Source organism: Aulonocara stuartgranti (genome assembly GCF_965226115.1).
Source record: "Aulonocara stuartgranti genome assembly, chromosome: 3".
Classification (NCBI taxonomy): domain Eukaryota; kingdom Metazoa; phylum Chordata; class Actinopteri; order Cichliformes; family Cichlidae; genus Aulonocara; species Aulonocara stuartgranti.
The window spans coordinates 49,979,104-49,998,712 of NC_138941.1; the positions used below are offsets into that span (position 1 = coordinate 49,979,104).

The following is a 19,609-nucleotide window of genomic DNA, read 5'->3' on the forward strand; positions in this document are numbered from 1 at the left end:
GTGTTTAACACAATGTGCATGTCCCGTATGTGCACGTCTGTGTGCCCCCAGTACAGGTGCAAATGTGCGGGCGAAATTCCAGTTTTATTTTGCATAAATGAAATGTGCAAAACACAATTTTAAAAATCTGAGCAAACAGAGGTCTCCTGTTTTCCAACGTTTTCCTGGAAAACAGGTAATGTGAGGTTCACACACAAGGGTACAGATGAAATTATGTCGCTGCTAATTAATTAAAAAATATTGAGGCCAGACAGAGTTCGTCATGCGGAATATTTGTGACACTTTTATTGGATTTGTTACATTTGGTACCGGGCTGGCAGCATGGTCTCTGTGGCGCAATCGGTTAGCGCGTTCGGCTGTTAACCGAAAGGTTGGTGGTTCGAGCCCACCCAGGGACGGCAGTTTTTGCTAGAAATGTTAGATAGGGGTTAAAAGCAAGCCAAACAGCTTTGCGATAACACAGATACGTCCTGCTTGGTTGGGAATTAACAGCTGGCACAAACGTTGTCTAATGTTGTGTTTTCTCTGAGGTCATCTGATTAACTAAGTAAAACTCTTAGATCATCTAATTTAGCTTTCTGTGAGAATACCATGAGTAATTAACAGATCACTACTAACCACTAATTCAAAGCCACTTCCTGACATAACAGGTTTATCCAGGATTTGATTCTTACAAAGTGAGAATCAAATCCTGGACATAGAGTCACAAAGGCCTACTGTAACTTTCAGCTGTCTAAAGAAACGTTCTTAAACAGAAGGAAAGTCAGGCATACACAGTGGGTCAGCTGCTCCATTTTCCAATCAAAATGTAAATACATCTTTTTATGTTATACATGATTCATTATGTAAACAAATAACAATGTGGGAGAAACTCTAATTATGTCAGCCTCTCCGGAGAGAGGAGCATTTATAGGACCAATATCTTCTAATTAAAGTGATTGAAGATGTTGGGTGATGCACACAGTGTCGTTAACAGATTAGAAACATTCACAGCAGTACACACACGCATACACACACAAATTATTTTTGTCCCTGCTCCCTCAAGTCAGCATGCTTCCCGTAAGCTCTCTACGTGCTCGCCCTAAATGTGTAGATGACTGCAGCGCAGTGGGTAAAACTATAAATAGAAGATAAACAAAATCCCCCCATGTCTGTTTGCAGCTTGACCCCATTACTGAACATTAGCAGGATTTTTTCATATAGTTGTATTATTTACTACATTATATATAAGCTTCTGCTGAAGGTTTAGTTAGTAGAAGAGAAGCAAATTCCAAAAAGTCACGAGTTCAAATTCCTTTGCTGCCTTCTCTCATTTGTGCGTTGGTAAAACTTTAGTCATGCGAGGCAGAGACCGGAATGAAGCCAGTCACATGAAGAGTCTTAATGTCTAGATTGCATTGTGATTCTGTTCACTGAGTCGAATAACATTTAGTGTTTGACTCAATGATAATTTATGCATGGTGTAAAGTATCACACTCATTCTTAGTCTGACTTTATTTGGAATTTAAAAGTGTATTCATCTAATCCCAATATCTTCATCACACACCTTGGTGTCCCCTTAGAAGAAGGTCTGGTCATGTTTTCTTACACTGCTACCCCCAAGACCCAGACAAGCAGAAACAAGGAAATTGATTGACTGATTTTTCTTAATTGCATTTCTGCATTAAAACGTAAGTGGAAACATAATTTTGCATGGTTATTTTCTGAAATATTCAGAAAAATTCTCTCTCTCTCTCTCTCTCTCTCTCTCTCTCTCTCTCTCTCTCTCTCTCTCTCTCTCTCTATATATATATATATATATATATATATATATATATATATATATATATATACACACACATTTGAAATTCCTGATGATATGAACCAAAGCGTTCTAATTTGGACTTATTACTCAATAAGGTCAGATGGTTTTTCGAGTTGGTTTTGAAGTTGGTTCAATTGAGTAATTTGGCACACCTCAGCCTTATTCTCAGTCTCTCTTCCTTAAAAATGGCATGCCAATCTTTGGCTAACTGCATTTTAGGAATCACCTTGTTGGCACAGCGCTGTTGTTTTATGCTTGTCAAACTGTGCTATTTTTGACATTTACCTTAGATTCAACTAAAGAAACAAAATTTTTTGTTTGTTTTGTTTTTTGTAATTTATTTTGCAACACTTTGTGTAGACTCAACACTGGCTCATTCACTTTCTCTGAAAATTGTCAGGAACAAGGAATGGGCTTAAAATGAGTGAAACAGCAGTTAATCTTCTGTCCCTTGAAGTGGACAGAAGGTCTAGTTTGATCGCAGTTATAGGATGGTTGAGTGAGACAGAAAGGATTTTCCTCTGAACTGTGGAGGTGGAGCCATGCTTAGAGCTGTTAGGAGATGAGGTGGAGGTGGAGGAAGGTCAGACATGACATTCCAGGTTTTGAGGAGCCGGGGGAAAAGCAAATTAATGACCCTCAAACTTCATTATGGATAAGAAGTATTGTGTGAGCCAGGACTCTGAAGTTGTGGGATTTGGTTTCTCAGCTGCCATATAGAAAGGGAGCCATCGTTCCATGACAGCCTTGTTGCACTCTGTTTAAGACAGTTCTCTCTTTCCAGTAGCCTTTATTAAAGTCTATTCAATTCAACTCCTTATTTATATAGGGACAAATCTACACAGTCTCTTCAAGGCACTTTATATAAAACCAGAGCAATCAGACCATCCCCAAGAATAAGCACTTGACGACAGTGGGAAGGAAAAACTTCCTGGGCCTTAGGACATAAATAGAAACAGTTTACTTCAAAACTACAAGTGCATATTAATTTCTTTTAGGGGTGGGGTTGGAAGAGGTTAAGCCAAGTTGTATTTAGCATTGTCCTTGTTATTCAAGGCTTTTTTGTGATATTGCTGCCTTCTGCTGGACAGTTGGGTGTCCCAATAACTTTCATTCTGAATTAACTTGACTACACAGAAGGTCTCTTTAGTGTACTTCAACTCCTGGAGCGATTGGTGGGGGGAGGGGGGGGGGGGATAATTCATGAGAAATCCACAGATTGTGACAGTGAACCCAGCAACTATAGTTGCTCTACACCACCTTTAAAGATCATCTTTGATTGTACTACACCTTGCTCTGGTTGCATCTGCATCGACTGGCACATTTTCTAGCCGCCCATGTGTTGGTTTAAGTTGGCAGTGTTTGAATGCTGATTCTGTTGAGTTAAAAAAAAAAAACTAAAGGCCATTGTGTTTGTGTGTGTGTGCATAAGTATGTGTGTTTGTGTGCCTTACTGGCCCTTTAAGCCAGCTGTGATTGAAAGGACAGTGTGTGTGTGTGTGTGTGTGTGTGTGTGTGTGTGTGTGTGTGTGTGTGTGTGTGTGTATGAGTCAGCTATAGTGCACTATGGTCTGTGCTACGTTTGTCTCGCGTCTGTGGGGAGTGAGGGAGACAGCTGAGAGCTGCAGATAGACCACTCGCTCTCTCAGTTCTGACTCGTGTCTCTTATTCTCATTTCGCCCTTTCTCTTTCACTGCCATGGATCTCTTTTTATTTTAAGGATACGTTTTCTATATTGTCACCCTCATATGGATCACAGTGTGCTTCTTGCTCGGATTTGACAGCTGTGTGTGTGTGAGCCATGCTACGCGTGTTCATTCTGTGTGCAGAGCGGTTGCAAACGCCGGACGATGACATCAGTGATGCCTACTGCAGCGTCACCTATGAAGGTACGGACGGCTTGTTCATGGGGCCTGAAGGGAAAAAAAACAGCTGAGAAGTTGTTATTTGAAAGTGACCTCTGATTATCTTTCATGGGGTGGGGCAGAGAAAGAAGAGCTTACAGGAAAAAGAGACAGACCTAGAGGAAGAGGGAGAGAGAGGAGATGAGGATGTGAGCAACATGAAGAGTTAAAGCAGTCCAGAAAGTATGCCGACTGTGTTTCCAGTAAAGCACCTCTGTGTTTATAGATACCTGCAGTCTTTCAGCAGAGTTTATCTTATGAGGCACTTCCTCGCTCGGCTTCAATTGCAGCTTCAGTTTACACTTCAATTTAAAGTAACATCCAGGTTCTTATATTTAGGTGACCTGATAAAAAAAAGAAATCTTGTTAAATGAACTGAGATTTCACACAGTCATGGTCTACATAAAACAAAGAAGTTATTCTTGTACATGACAAATGTCTGACTGTCTCTTTTGTGCTCCCATGAAATTGCCATTTGTGGTTATGAGTGATCTGTCGTGATAGCCGTTGGCCTGATAGTCTTGAAATTTAATCCACTCATTCACTTCCCCCCTTAGAATGAATTATAATAGATCACTGCAACATTTCAACTGTCCAATAAATTGGTTTAATTTATTGAGCAAATTCTAGCTTACCTTCTAACAAGTTTAAAAACTTTGGTAAACATTATACCTACTAAAGGCTTGTATGCTAATGTTGTTACTGTTAGCTGTTATCTTTAAGTAGAGGAACTGAACCCTGAGCCTGAAACCTGAACAGAAATCTGAAACTTCAATTTTAAGTTAAAGTAGAGTGCATTTAATTCCACAGGCCTCAGGTTTATAACCAAATACCAGCAACATTTTGTCCTGTATCGTCTGTAAACGCTGTTTAGTTGTGATTAGCAGATGCTAAGTAGCATGCTAAGGTTTGGAATTGGTAACCATTGCCATAATTATTATTCTGTCCTATTATTCTGAAACATTTGTATTATTTGAAAATTAATTAATGTAGATTCAAGATGTGTAGAGTTTTCCATGGATCTCTTTTGGATCACACTTTTCTATGTGCCTACAGGTCATTTCAAAGAGCTTGATGTTTAGCTGCAGAGCATTCAGATGTAACCTGACTTCAAATCTGTTAGTGCATTTCTGTACTTTGTGCCAAAATGGTGTGGAGTACAGAAGTTTCGATCTAATTTCAGGACACTGGAGGCACACTTAAAAATAATAAAACCAGTTCATGAAGGATTCATTTAAAGCCCCAAAAAGCAAATACAAAACTCAAATCCAGAAATAACCAAGGCACAACACACACTTTGCCCAAGACTGAAGGGACAGCAGGGCTATTTATACACCGAGGGCTGTTAGGCACTAAAACGATTGTAATGACTGAAGTCCGTATTCACTCCTGTTAACAGGACTGCAACACATAAAACATAGAAATACCAAGGACCACAGCATTTTGTCATTCTGCTCGAGTGTTCAGCAAAAAAAGACTTTTGGACTTTTATGGACAAAAATATTTTATGTCTCAGCTGATGTAAAGCTTGGATAACTTGTTACTCTGAGCAAATTTTAAGTATCTGGAACGTTTGTCTATGTTCAAATTAACAGTAAACACACTGGTACTAATCTTGTATCCCAGCTGAGGGAAGTATTTTATTCATTTATTTATTCATCATTTGTTTGCTTTTAACATTTGGTTTGTTTTTTGAAAAGACTGTTTTGTCTTAAATGTGTCATGAACTCTTGACACTATGACTATGCACAAATGTTTCCCTGTGTGATATAGGCCACACACACACACACACACACACACACACACACACACACACACACACACACACACACACACACACACACACACAAGCCTGTTCAGCTAACTTAGTGAGGACCTTCATTGACATAATGATTTCCCTAGCCCCCCTTACCCTAAACCTAACCATAACCTAATTGTAACCCTGACACTTCTGCAAGTCCTCTTTGCAATCTGTTTCAGGACAAACAAGTGTATTACACTCGAAGTGTGTTATTGTGCATTCTTTTGTTTTAATCATTTCTGCTTGTTTTTCTAAGCAAAGTAAACTTTTTCACTGGAAGCACAAAGATTAATGGGGACTGTTAACGTTTAACAAAAATTCTTAATATAGTAGTGCTGGTATAATTATTTCTGTTAGGGTTTGGCTAGCAACAGACCACTTTGATACTTAAGTTTTCATCTTTAAGTAATGGTCACTCAAAACTATAAAGTTAGTGTAACTTGCCTCTCTTAAGTTAAAGTGAGTTATTTTTTCTTTTGAAGCAGTGAGTTTCCAGTCATCCATCCATCATCTTCCAGTTATCCATAGAGGATCCCAAGGCATTCCTAGGCTTATGGGTTCTTTATTTACAATGGGATATTCCAGCTGAATGTCTGGAAACCACCCTGAACAGATGGATGAGGAACCTCAACGGTCTCCTTTTAACATGGAGGAGCACTGGTTTCATCATACAAAACTGCAGGCTTCTATGCACACTTAAAAATGGCATGATGACTTCCTGAAAGCAAAAAGATGAAATGCTTGGTTCTATGTCTTTGGCTTGAACAAATGAAAATATTCTAATATTCTAATATGGATCACAAAAAAGAGTTAAATTTTCCAGCATGCAGATAGTTTATCCTGTCTTGAGGTCGGCAACATTTGCAGGTGAAATTCATGTCTAGTTAACCCTTGGAGACGAGAGATTTTGCAGTAAGTGGTCAATCAGAAATTCATATTTTCTATAGATGTGGATCTGATGTTGTGCTGTATAAAATGTTGCCTTACATAAAAGCTGCAATATAGTTTTATTGGAGAAAAACAAGTGATGCTCTTAGGATCAAGCAGTTCTTGCACAATCTTTAATGCATCACTGAAATCACTGTCTTTAAAATGTGACCATTTGGCAGATTTAAATGCCTGAATCATAGTAATGGTGAAACAACATAATCAGACTTTGTGTAATTATCAAAATTTGCAATACGATATAGTCTCCTGCATGCAAATGAAAAAGTGGTCATTACTGTGGTGGGTTAGGACAAAAACTCTGTGGCTGCTCAGTGAAAACATTGACGAACAGCTGAACACTCAGGTTGTTGTTGAGCTTCTCCTCCTCACTGATACAGTGGAACCCCGACTTACGAAATTAATTCATTCCTGAGGCTCTTTCGTAAGTTGAAAATTTTCGTAAGTCGAAGCACCCATCGCGTCTTTTGAGTGAACGATAGGCTATAGGCTAATTGCTAACTGCAACAACAATACGTCGTTCAAGTGTAACAGCAAAGCGCAAGTATGAAAGCCAAGGGGGTTGTCACATGATTCGGAAGGCATTGTGAGCATTGTAGGCATTCTGGGCTCAGCCAATCAGAGCCAGCAGATTTTCGTTAGGTGGGCATTTTGCCGTAACACGGGAAGAAATATTGCCGTTAAGTGCCTTTGTAACTTGAATTTTCCGTTAAATGGGGTATTCGTAAGTCGGGGTTCCACTGTATCTGACACTTGTTCTGCTTTAAGTCATCTGCTCCCCCTGATAGCTGAATGCTGTCTCTGCTGTGTCTGCTGCATCTGCTCCTAAAAACTGCTGCATCATTTCTTTGAATCAGTAAGGCCTCAAATGCTACTGAAGAAGAAAGGATAGTAACAGATACCCTGGTTTGGAAAGTGTAAGCTCATTAGATTATTTCGATCGTTTCTGTCCTAGCATCATCTGGTTTCTCTGCAGTGAGTCTAGGATTGTGTAAAGGCAGGAGACTGGACCTCAGAAATAAAAAAAAATGCAGAGACTTTCATCTGGGAATGAATAAGGGGAATTTTATTGCACTAAATCAGATCCTACATTAACACAAAAATCAACTGACAAGCATACCACATTCACTGTGTTGTAAAGTCAGGATGGCTAACATGGTACGAGAGCTAATCGCACATCAGGCTGATAAAGAGCATTGTAGTTTAATGGCTCTATAGTGTAGCTGGTTTAATTCAGCACTTAAACGTGAAACCACAACCTCTGAACCTAATGCAGCAGTGCGGGTTTGATTCCATCATGAGGTCCTTTGTCTTTGTTTTCAGCCAGTTACTTCCAGTTTTAGTTTGATTCTTTGTTGTCTCGTGTGCCTTTAGTTTCACTTCCCCTTGTCATCTTGAATAGTTTCAGCTGTCTCATAGTGGAAATGCATGAACGTGCCTGCATTCCTTTGTTGTGTCATACTGTGTTCCTCCCATGTTAGTTCAGTTAGTATTTTTTCCCTGCTGGTGTCGGCTGTATTTTTGATCTTCATTATGTTGTATTCTAGGTTATCATCTCCCTTTTCGTTCTCTTTAAGTAGTGATGTCAAAGGCAGGTCTGAAGCTATTTTGCTGGAATTTTACAAGGTTAATTTTATATACGCATAAAATAAACTGAAACTGTGTTTTTTTCAGTTAATCATATAATCAAGTGTAATTAGATCTGCTGACTGCCTCAGAAGAACAAGATGTGTGAGCACAGGGCAGATGAGAGGATGCTGCAGGAAAAGAGAGGAACAAACAGACAAGACACAGACTGACATGGCTTAGTTCATCAACACGGTTTACCTACATATGTGAACTTCCTTTAAATTTTATTTAAGATCAGAAAGTTTTCAATTACATTATACTTACGTGTTCAGCTTCCTTACAGTTTGATAATGGTAACAAAGCAGAGTTCAGACAGTTTAATCTATTACTAAATTTACTTTAGATAGTGATATAGAGTGCATACAATTTAAAAAAGCAGACACCAAGTATGAGAATTTGATGTTACTATGAGAGGACTATTTTGAGAATATGGGTTCAGATGACTGAAAAGCTGTTTAATGTAGATGTTTAAAGGTGATAATTAGTTACACACACAAAAAAGTTTTGGGTCTGTTTTCTTTGAACAGCTGGGTACATTTGTAGGTACCAAAGTTCATATTTACTCAAGTGCTGGTCTCAAAACTCTCAGTAACATTTTATCTTTGCAGGTTGTTGCAGTTTATTTTCTGGTATGGTTCTGGGTTGCAGTGTTTATGAATCTTTTTTGGTTATTGTTGTTGATCTCAAAGAATGGGTTACATTTACTAGTTTAGTTTTCTTGTGCTTTTGAGTTTTCTGATTGTACTATCATCTGTTGTGGTTCAGATGATTTTAGGTTGTTTAGTTTCATGTCCTGTCCTTAGTGTCTCCTGTGGAAGTCAGTCTTGTCTCCATGTTTATTTACATCTCTGTTTCTTTCTCTTTCGCTCTCTCTCTTCTTCGCCTCAGTCATGTCTCTGTGTTCTGTCTCGTTACCTGTTCTCATGTTCGTCTCTTGGGTGTTTCATTCTTTTTCTCTTGAGTCGGTCGTGTGTTTGCATGTTTGTTTAACCTCATCTTAGTGTCAAGTTTGCATGTCCTTGTCTGCGTCTCGGTGTTCGTGCTACTTCCTGTTTTATTTTGACAGTTTTTGTCTCTTGTGTGTTATGTTCAGTTTTGCTTCCTCTGTCTAATTACGACCAATTTGTTCCCGCTGTGTTCAAATGTGTTCCCTGATCTTCCTGATCACTCATCAGTGTATATATTGTCTCTATTTTCCTCTGTTTTTGTCAGTGAGTCTGTTCATCTACAGCTATGATCCTGGTGGTCCAGGGGTCCCAGTGTTTTCCCAGTTCAGTGTTTCTTGATTAGTTCGTCATTCAATCTGATTTTCTTATTTTTATGCTGTTTTGCCTGTCAGCCTGAATAAACGGCTTGCCTTCTGTTAACTCCAGTCTCCACGCATCTGCATTTGGGTCCTCTCGCTGCTCCACTCAATCTGCTGCTGCAGATCTTGACACTTTCTTGGATGCATGCTGATAAGTATAGTCTTATTTGTTTGTTTAAATTGAATTTTTCTACTTTCCTAAGGGTTCTGACAAAAAGGCCTAGAGACCGGTTGGCAACTGGCATCAACCACACATCCTTAGGGACAAACAAATTGAATGACCGGTTGGTGTGTGGTTGCTGACAGTTGCTAGGTGGTGATGTCTGCAAAAAGGTTAGCAGATTCACACCCATAATTTTCATTTAAAAACAAAAAAAGTACATTTGTCCTGTAATAGACAGCAATGTCAAGCAAACAATCACCAGTAATTTGGGGAATAGACATTTTTCCCTATGGTTGTCAGGGGACCATTGTGTGAACTCTAGGGTCATGTGACTGAAACAAAAGGTTTCATAGCAACCTTAAGCACACGCTTGCCAACTGGTCAGGACATACATATTTTTTTTAGCCTAGTAAGAATTGGCTTAAAGGGGTTGCTGACTGGTCTCTAGGCCTTAAGTACAGATAATAAACACACTGGTGTAACTAGCTGCTCTTGAGTAGTTTGTACTTGAACTTATCAACTTTTAAGATTGCGTATAATCAGCTTCAAAGATCCAAAGTTATCTTAAAGGATCAAAGAGAAATTTACTTCACATGGGACACACTGAGTCGAGCCTGAAGGCAGACAGAGATGCCCCAAAGTAAAAGAAATCACAACTGTTACTATTACAATATAAAGAAGAACTGATGTAAGATGAAAACATTTTGGACATAAAGTATAACATTGATACAGCAGCACGGATACACTCCGGCAATTTTCAACATTTAATCAGAGGGTGAAATTTTGTAGGTATCCTGAAAAATCAGATGAAACTCAGCTTTCAGTTACTGAATAAGAAGCATACTGACAGCCTACTTCTGTTAGTACTTCTCATGCAGATGACTAGTTTATTTTCTCACCACTTTTCATAAAATACCATTTTAGAAATCAATTATAAATATATTATTGTAAAGCTTGTGTTAAAAACGTTTCATTAAAAAACAATCCCATGAACTAGTTGCACGACAGCTTGTAGGACCCTTTTATTAACAAGTGACTCATAGATTACCAATATTTCTTATTGTTTTTTTTGCTCAACACCTCATATTTTTTTCAAAACATTTCAGTATAATGTTTACATTATGAGGAATAACTTATTGGAAGGTGATTCAGGTTTTCCTGAACCACACTCACTTTATTCCAAATTTTAAAAAAATTGGGGTATGTGTGTCCCCCACTTTACATCTGCAGGTGGTGCTATCTCCCTGTGCATCTAGCTGGCACTGGAATTTATGTGTCTTAGAGTTAAGGCTCACAACTCTTCAACTCTGCTGCAGATAGCCTACATTTTTCTGACAGAATGTTTAAATTAACCTTTTATAAATGTTCCACAACTTATCTCAGTGCAACTAAAACTTTTGGATTTTTCGACCTGATTTCGCTGCGAAGGGCACACATAGTCTAGTTGATCATTTCAACCAATTAAGATCGTGTCTTCTACAAGAAAATGCCAATTTTGAATTGATAAATCTAACTAAACAAAAGCCACTGAAACTCCTGGAATCATATACCAGTTCATTTTCTAGGATTTTGAAGGAAATCCAGAACATTGTTCCAAATTCCATAAGAACTGTTGGTTTTAGCAAAGGTGCCGGTTTACTGAAAACATGAGAGAGATGGAAGCAAATAAAGGGATTAAGAGAGAGACTGAAGTGAAAGAGGTGTGCAGGAAAATATTTGGGCAAGACAAGGAAATAACCAGAAGACGAGAGGAAAAGAGCACAGGAAATGTTGAGATTTCCTTTGGTTGTTGGGTTCCTGACATATTTGCTCACTACCCTCTTTCCCTCCGGGAGTGTTACAGTGAGAAGAAAGAGACATCTCCGACTGAGAAGAAGAGCTTTTATTTTGTAGTTACTGAAAGAGGGAGATGTTGTGAGGCAATGTGGAGAAGCTATCTGAGGATATTTTCCTTTCTGATTTTTCTGGATTTTCATTCATCTTTCTGACTATTTTTCTTTCATGTTTTTGGTCATCAGTTTTTGGCAAATAAGGAAATAAGTTACTGATTGATTTATCTCTTCTTTTTGGTCTTTAGCTTGTAACTTTTTCGCCGCTACTGCTTTGGTTGTTTTCATTACAAACTCCCTGTAGTCATGTAATCAGCGGTTCATTCGGCACTGGATCCACCTTGTATTAACCCTGTGACAGTGGGATTTGATTTTTTTCATTTCTGAGAGAGTTTTTACAGCCTTTCAGCTTTCAGGATCGTGCTGCGTTCAACATGTTACGCTGTATTATTCAGCGAGCCAACAACTTGAAACACTCTGACCCTCAGGCCAGTGTCATTTTCAGAGGTAAGAGGATTATGGGACGTTCAGGGCATGCATAAAGTCAGGGAATAATAGGATCAACTTGGAAAGTTGGCTGTTAAAAATATCAAGTAACATGTTCAAAATAAAACTGTTTCAGTTCTCTTAGCTTGTTCTTTGGTTTTTGGAAATATCTGTTTCTTTGGCTGCTGAAAGCTCAAGCTGGTGTGTGTGTGTGTGTGTGTGTGTGTGTGTGTGTGTGTGTGTGTGTGTGTGTGTGTGTGTGTGTGTGTGTTGCTTTTTTAATTTCATTTGACTTGAAAATTAAGGTGTAATATACGTAATTTGTAAAATTATGTTACTGTAGAAATAACAGACCATTGAGTTGATTGTAGTATTGCTGATGTCCAAGTTGAGTTTCGAATGAAAGACACAATTCTTGAGTCTGTGTGTCTGGATAAATGAACTAGACATTTCACTGCAGCTACTGTACACAGTTTTTATCCAAGAATATAACTATGCACATATCTGTGAGAGATATCTAAGAAATGTGGGTTGCAAATGCTGGGAGTTGAGGTGAATGCTTTTGAATGGGAAATGTCTTAGCCATTTATGTTCTTCTTTTACATTTTTTTACATGCATACACAGACTGCTGGTAACATAATATAACTAAATTGAATTAACTGAGTGTCTTTATTGCATGTGAAATTTTGGATCACCCATTGTGCTAACAAGTTAGGTTTTTATTCTTAACTGATTCTAGAAAGCCAGGCTAACTAGCTATTTGGCTAATTAGCTTTGAAGCATACTGATATTATTCCCACTAAAAGTTGTTCATGTTATTTATATAATTATGGCACTTTCACTGTACTCACATGTTTACCTTAAATTAAAGGAAAAAAAAGGAGGAGTTCAGCTAGCATAAGCTGTCTCTTTGTCATTCAAAGCCTGTCAGATATGACTTTTGCAGCTTATTTTATAATCTCAGACATTTTTTACTGTGACATTGTTTTTAAATTAGGCAATAACACAAATATACTGATGACGAAAGTCAAATATGGTGGCTAAACAGATGGCTAACAGTGGCACTCAACACTGAACTTACTGGTGTTTAAATTTAATTCTATTACTAATGGTTATTAATCTGTCATTGCTGGAATCTAAAAAAGTACTGCATGAATGAAATTATTGAACTGCACCACTAATGTAGGTGGTCCTATCACTGCAGAAAATCTATGAATGGTAAATGGACTGGTACTTATATAGTGCTTTTCTACTCAGTTTGAGCACTCAAATGTAACGTCTTGATGCATTCTTAATCATCCAGGTAAGTAAATCTCCAAAAGTTGATTAGGTTTATTTGGACGTAGCTCTTTCAGTGGGAGAAACGTTTTGTCACTCATCCAAGTAACTTTTTCAATCTCAGCTGACTGCAGGTTTCCCCAATCTTATAAACAGTAATGCATGAAACTAGCACCACTGAATGAACAATGGGCTGGGAGGTCCCATTCATTGATCAATGGCCATTGATCAGCTGTCTTTGATCAGTGGTTGTTGATCAATGGTCATGAGAATTTGCATAATCATGATTTAGAAACCTCCCAGCCCATTGTTCATTCAGTGGTGCTAGTTTCATGCATTACTGTTTATAAGATTGGAGAAACCTGCAGTCAGCTGAGACTGAAGAAGTCACTTGGATGAGTGACAAAACGTTTCTCCCACTGAAAGCGCTACGTCCAGATAAACAGAGTCCACTTTTGGACACTATAAGTTGCGTGAAATCACCTTTTATTATTTATTCAGGACTTAAAGCCAGAACTGCAGCCTCCAGTCTAGACTTTGGTGTCTTAAAATCAGAAAAATGCCTAGGACGCAACAAAGTAAACCAACAAAGTAAACCAACAAAGTTTTGGATTGTCATGTCATGATTCTGTTGGTTTTTGCCATGATTTCAATATTGGATAAATGCAGAAGCTCAAAGATTCCCAGTTTATAGAGAGGGAGATGTTGCAACACCTAAAAAGATGGAGAAAACAAACAAAATAAATCTTCTTCTACTCTTGTACCAGCGCTAGATTTCTTTCTGGTTGGCGACACCTATTGTTCAGTAGAATACTGCAGCATGTGGGACACGCCCTCTTCTCCATTATTCATGGTGACAGGGCTGTGGTGATGTCACAATCAGCGACAATAAATGAGCTCTTAGCTACTTTGCCTCAGCGGCATTCCTGTTTTCCGATCTGATTTTCGTGTAGGGCTACTTTCCATGACTCAGTATCTGACTCCTTTATGAAGAGCGCTCTGCTTTCTACTTCCTGCCTTTGTCCTAACAGTTTTCTCGTGCCATCACACAAATACTTGTATCGTCGTCTTACCTCAATCTATTGCTAATTTTAAATTGAGTGCACAGATCAACAGCCCACTTTTAACAAAGACTAGTGTAAGTCTCTTTCACGGTTTAATAAGCGACGTGCCAGCAGATGTTTTTCCTATTTTGTTTACTCATGCATATCTCACTCTCCTCATACACTCTTAAATTAAGTGAATTTGGTGCAGTGACTCTGCATCTTTCCTTTTCCAGCAGAGCCAGACACCTTAAGCATCAAAAATGAATGATATAATCCATTTATATACTTAAAAAAGCATGGAAAATAAACGAGTTGGTGGCTTTTTCCCCCACAAAACTGTGTTCCAATAACTTGAAGAATTTAGAGTTCGAAAGAAAAATGACAGAAAAATTGAAAGAGAATTTCCTCCCCTCAAGAACACAGATACCATGTCCATTTTTAGACATCAGAGATGTTAGTTGAGCAACTGTTATATGAACTGACTAATCTCAACGGATCCAGAGGGAGGGATATGCATTTTCTGCATTTAATGTATTCAAAACGGTTTGTGGAAATGTATCCCAGAGTTTCCAGAGCAATTCTGGCCTATAATAGTGACCAATACAATAGACATTTTCATGGAAACTCTTTCTGCACAAGGTTATGGTGAGTACTAATGCACAGACAGATGACTGTTTTTTTTCCTACGCTGTGTTTGTGAGCAATGAGTCTATGGGTGCTGTGATTAAATCTGGCAGCGTGTGCTGGTGTTTGTGTCCTAAAGGCAGGATTTCCGGCCAAAGTGTTGTTATTGTCAGTGAGTGTTGTTCTCAATCAAAACAGAAATAAAAGCTGGCAGCACTGTACTATTTATAATGTGGATCCCCCATGTGGGTCAGACTGAGCTGCTGGTACTGTTCTCAATTACTCCACACAGACACTCCTTAACCAAACAGGAGGCAACAATAATAAACCCTTAACACTTCAAGTCTACAAACTGTGACATAGTCTCTATTTCCAAAGTCACTTCTTGAAAATAATTAAAACATAGTAACATTTACCGTACACATAAATTGTATATTGTTCAGTTTCATATTACTGCTTTAAATTGTCAGTATCAGTCATCAAAGTATCATTGGCTAAAATACAGAACCATGAGTTACTCCTAAGGAATGATTGAGAGACACTGTAAAAGTGCTCAAGCAGAGTGCAAACGCACACAATAAGAACCTAGAAAACACATCAAATACGTAAACTGAGATATTTCATTATTTCTAATCTCTCCAAATATTATTGGTCCAAATATATCAGGCTCTGAAAACTACATGGGCGATTGGTTGTTCATGTGACCATAACTCCTTAAACTTTGAGCTGACTTTAAAAATACATGTCCACACACACAGTGAAGGTCTAAATCTAGGTTTCCTATACGTGTCTGAAAACCCAGAGGGCTGCACTATTCTATTCTCAGCTCATAATAGAAATGTGCCAAGCTGAACCGGGAAGTTAATACTGTGCCACTTCCTCTCTGCAGGTTCCAGACTGTGGCACCAGCACTTGGGAGATTTCTAGAGTTGACACGCACAACACACACACATTCACTCATGAATCAAATGTAACCTCTCAACCTTTCTGTGGAAGGGTGGAGATGTTTTTTTTTTTTTTTTTTATATCCCACAAGAACGGAGGCACTCTTACGTAGGTAACTTGTGTGTGTGTGTGTGTGCACTTGCTTGGGTGTGTATAGTTGAATTAATGGTTTTATTGCTCTCTGTTTGTGTTTGTGTTCTCAAACTTGGTGATCGCTGTAGGGAAAACAGGAAGGCAAACAACTTTTGTCCGTGTGTGTGTGTGTGTGTGTGTGTGTGTGTGTGTGTGCATACTGGGAATACATGTATTAAAAATATTAATTGTACTCCAGTTGAAGCCAAAGATATGTGACCTTTGGTTTCCAAAAGGGTCTGGAAATTTTTAGACAACCAGACTTGCATGTTTAGAGCGCTAAAAAAAGTGTCCACGCAGAAAGAAATTCGCAGAAACGTGGTGACTAGAGACCAGAGAAATTCAACAACATCAGTGACTTCAATCTAATATGCTATCAGGGCAATGTGAAGTGGGAAGGTTCCAAATACAGACCGTATGTATAGACGACTGACATAAGTACTGTGACATCACCCACTGGCTTCTGAAGTTCTGTTTTGAAGCCTCGAGATGACTGCTTCCACCCGAACCATGTTGGAAAAGCTAAGATGAGACAAAGAAGTGTCGATCTGACTGTAAAAGCCAACACTCATTGGCTAATGACTCGTGATTGACAAGTCATAAGCGAGCACATGGTTTTATAACACAGATAATACTATTTTATAACATTGTATGACCAAGATTGATAAAACAGTACCTCATTTTTTTTATTTAATATAACCCCTAATAAATGACTGAACCCTTCAACTCAGCAGTTTGTCTATGAGATTCAATTCAATATTATTTATTTCATGAAAAATCACAACAACAAAATCACAACAAAAATCAATGCAAAGGCCCTACAATTTTAGAGAGAAACCCCAACTATCAAACCGCCTATGAGCAAGCACTTGGTGACAGTGGAAAAGAAAAACTCCCTTTTAATAGGAAGAAATTTCAGCATTACCTGGCTCAGGGAGGGGCCACCATCTGCTCAAACCATTTGGGGGTGAGGGGAAAAGATGTGATGTTATTTTCCCATGAACTGCTATAGGACAACAAGTCTTTGTTCAACTAAAGTTATCACCATAGTGTGACAGGTTTTTAGGCACAACTGCATTGACTTAATTTTTTTGACCTGGAAGTTATGTCCACGTTTGATACTCCCTGTGGTTCTAAGATAAACTTGTGTCAACTTTGAGTTGGATGATATGGCAGGGTGATGAATCCAGAAGGTTACCAAGGCAAGCTGAGCCTAGAATGTTGTTGGTGACCAAACCTAAGCAACAAAATGATGTGCAATGAAAAAATAGCTTCCTGTGTGGACACCCTTTTACTTTCATTTTTAGTGTCTCCTATCCTCTTATTACATTTTTCTGATTCTCTTTTTTGCACATTTTATGCACCAGTTGTTTAAGTTATTCATTCAGCGTTTTTTATTTACTCATGGTTAAAAATCTGTAATTATTCATATTTGACTTTTGTAACCCCCTGACCTTTCTTGTTTTATTTGCACTTGCCTTTAAAATACATCATAATGTAAAAAGCATGTCTGTAAAAGCTCCTCAAGAATAACTTAAGTAATTTTTAAAATAATCTAATCTAATGGGATTATCAGATAAACAACTGCAGTCAATACATGCAAAACTACCGTCATTTGTATCAGCTTCAGCTGTCCTTGGTGACATTTACCAGGAATTAGCATGTCATGGAAATGAAAAGGTAACTTCAAAGATGAAGACAATAGCCATTGACTCTGTTTCCTTTTATCTGGAAGCACCAGTTTAGTCTCTGTCTCAATCAATTCCTGTTTTACCAAAAATAATTGGAAACTGTGATAACTGCCCCCCTGTGTGATAACTCACATTTTCACATATTTGTACACATATTGTTTCATAAGTGGCCTTCAGTATTTGAGTACCTATTCTGGCAGGGTATTAACCTGTCTCACCTCTCACTTCTGGTTAAAGCTGCCCGACAGCGGGCAGGAAATCAGAGCTCCGAACTTCATGTTACAGGAAGCCATGGAAAGATAACACACATATACAAATAAACCTATTGTGTGTCAGTAGTTATTTTAGAGCAGAATATTTATACCACTGTTTATGTGCGAACTTGTTTCTATAGTGCACCTTTTGGAGAAATTACAATAAAATGTATGTCAGTAATCATCACACAAAATGAGCTGACTAGAATTGATATACTTATATTATTTAATCTTTACAACAACTTAAAATACAGATAATAAAAATTACATAGTAAGTTCAATCTCTGCAATAGTCTTAATTTTGTTTACCAAAAATAGTATATATTTCAACTTTAAACTCTGACTTTAGCAGTTTTTTATGGAGAAGGGTAATTTATTCCAAAGTTTTAAGGTGCAATGTGTAAAGTTTTTTTTTTGTTCTTATGTTTTAATATTCAGAATAACTTCATGTCTTTGATTAGCATAACCATGAACGAGGGTAACAAAAGTTTCATGTGATGGAGCAGTTCTTCTTATCATTATACAGGTACATGAGTGGTAAAGATAAACAATCCACCCTTACTGGAACATTTAACGATTTTATTCTACACATTTCATTAAAATGTTTGTCAGTGTGGATGGTGTAGGATAGATAGGGGTGACTGCATAGACTTTTCTGAAGGCCTTTACTGAGTTATTATTATGCTTATTCAAAGTTGGAGTAGATCAGGACACATTTTCTTTTCTATTGTTAAAAATATTTTTTTCCACTAATCTGATTTTTAAAATTTGTTTTTTAAGATGGCTATGCTCATAAATGTTGGTCAAAACTTTACTTTGTAAGTAAAGTTTGCACTATTAGTTGAGCTAATAGCAGAGCAAATATATTTGACACACAGGTTTCTAACTTAAGTTGTTGGTTACTGCAAAAAGGAGACTTTCAGGTTTTCCGAGATGGCGTTAAAAATTATTTTTCTCATTTCTGACACAACTTAAGGTCAATATCTGTATTGACAAACAAACATTACATTTTCCATTTTCTATATCTGTTTCAGGGTCCAAGAAGAAGACAAAGGTCATCAAAAACAATCCTAACCCTGTGTGGAATGAGGTAAGTCCTCCATTAAGCCACAAATTCATCAACCCATCATCCGTTAAAGTTCCTAAGTGTGTGATAATGCAATGTCAAATATTAAGTATATTTTAATTATTAATGTGAGAACAAGTTATAACCTAATTTAAAAGTAAGACATTGCTTGGTAAAGAACTCAAAGTGGAAAATGCAGGATGAGTCCTCCTCTTGCATACAGTCCTGGAGTCCTCATCAAAGTGAAGCATCCATAGATTCATATAGAAACTCAAAATACAGACAAAAATAACTGAAAACAAAAAAAGATCTAGTAAAGATATAAAGATAATGTTTTATTTGTTAGAATGGCAGCAGCCTTGCAATTTAGGTAAGTCTGTTGTTATGGTACATTAATCTACCATTGGGTCCTAACAATGCTAGTTTTGACTGCTTCTTTATTCATATCTGGTTGCAACATCAGGCCGCTCAAAGTGAGTAAAATAATTTGCTACCTGAAAGTTAGATCTGACTTGGAAATTTATAATAATTAACATAACTGCTTAAGATAGAAATTTGCTGTATGTAGTCAGCAATTTGCAATTAACGTGAAAGTTAACATTAGCTAACGTTAGTCAGAAAAAAAACCTGTTTGATTTTACTTACACAAGCCTGTATGAATGATGTTTTGGGAATTGAAATCAACCCTGAATTGGCTTTCCCCTG

At 37.8% G+C, this 19,609-nt stretch overlaps 1 protein-coding gene across 3 annotated transcripts in view; it reads left to right on the forward strand.

Moving 5' to 3' along the window:
• The first annotated feature begins 3,416 nt into the window (after window positions 1–3,416).
• The window catches only part of dysf (dysferlin, limb girdle muscular dystrophy 2B (autosomal recessive)), a 103,467-nt gene continuing 87,274 nt past the window's right edge, over window positions 3,417–19,609 (forward strand). For 2 of the 3 annotated variants that reach the window (XM_082528688.1, XM_082528689.1), the window contains exons 1-2: window positions 3,417–3,693; window positions 18,873–18,928. In XM_082528688.1, the coding sequence (XP_082384814.1) occupies window positions 3,606–3,693; window positions 18,873–18,928 (144 nt within the window). In that variant the 5' untranslated portion in view covers window positions 3,417–3,605. Of the gene's footprint in view, window positions 3,694–11,366; window positions 11,889–18,872; window positions 18,929–19,609 lie in introns of those variants that run through there. The other variant, XM_082528690.1, reaches the window with a different exon arrangement.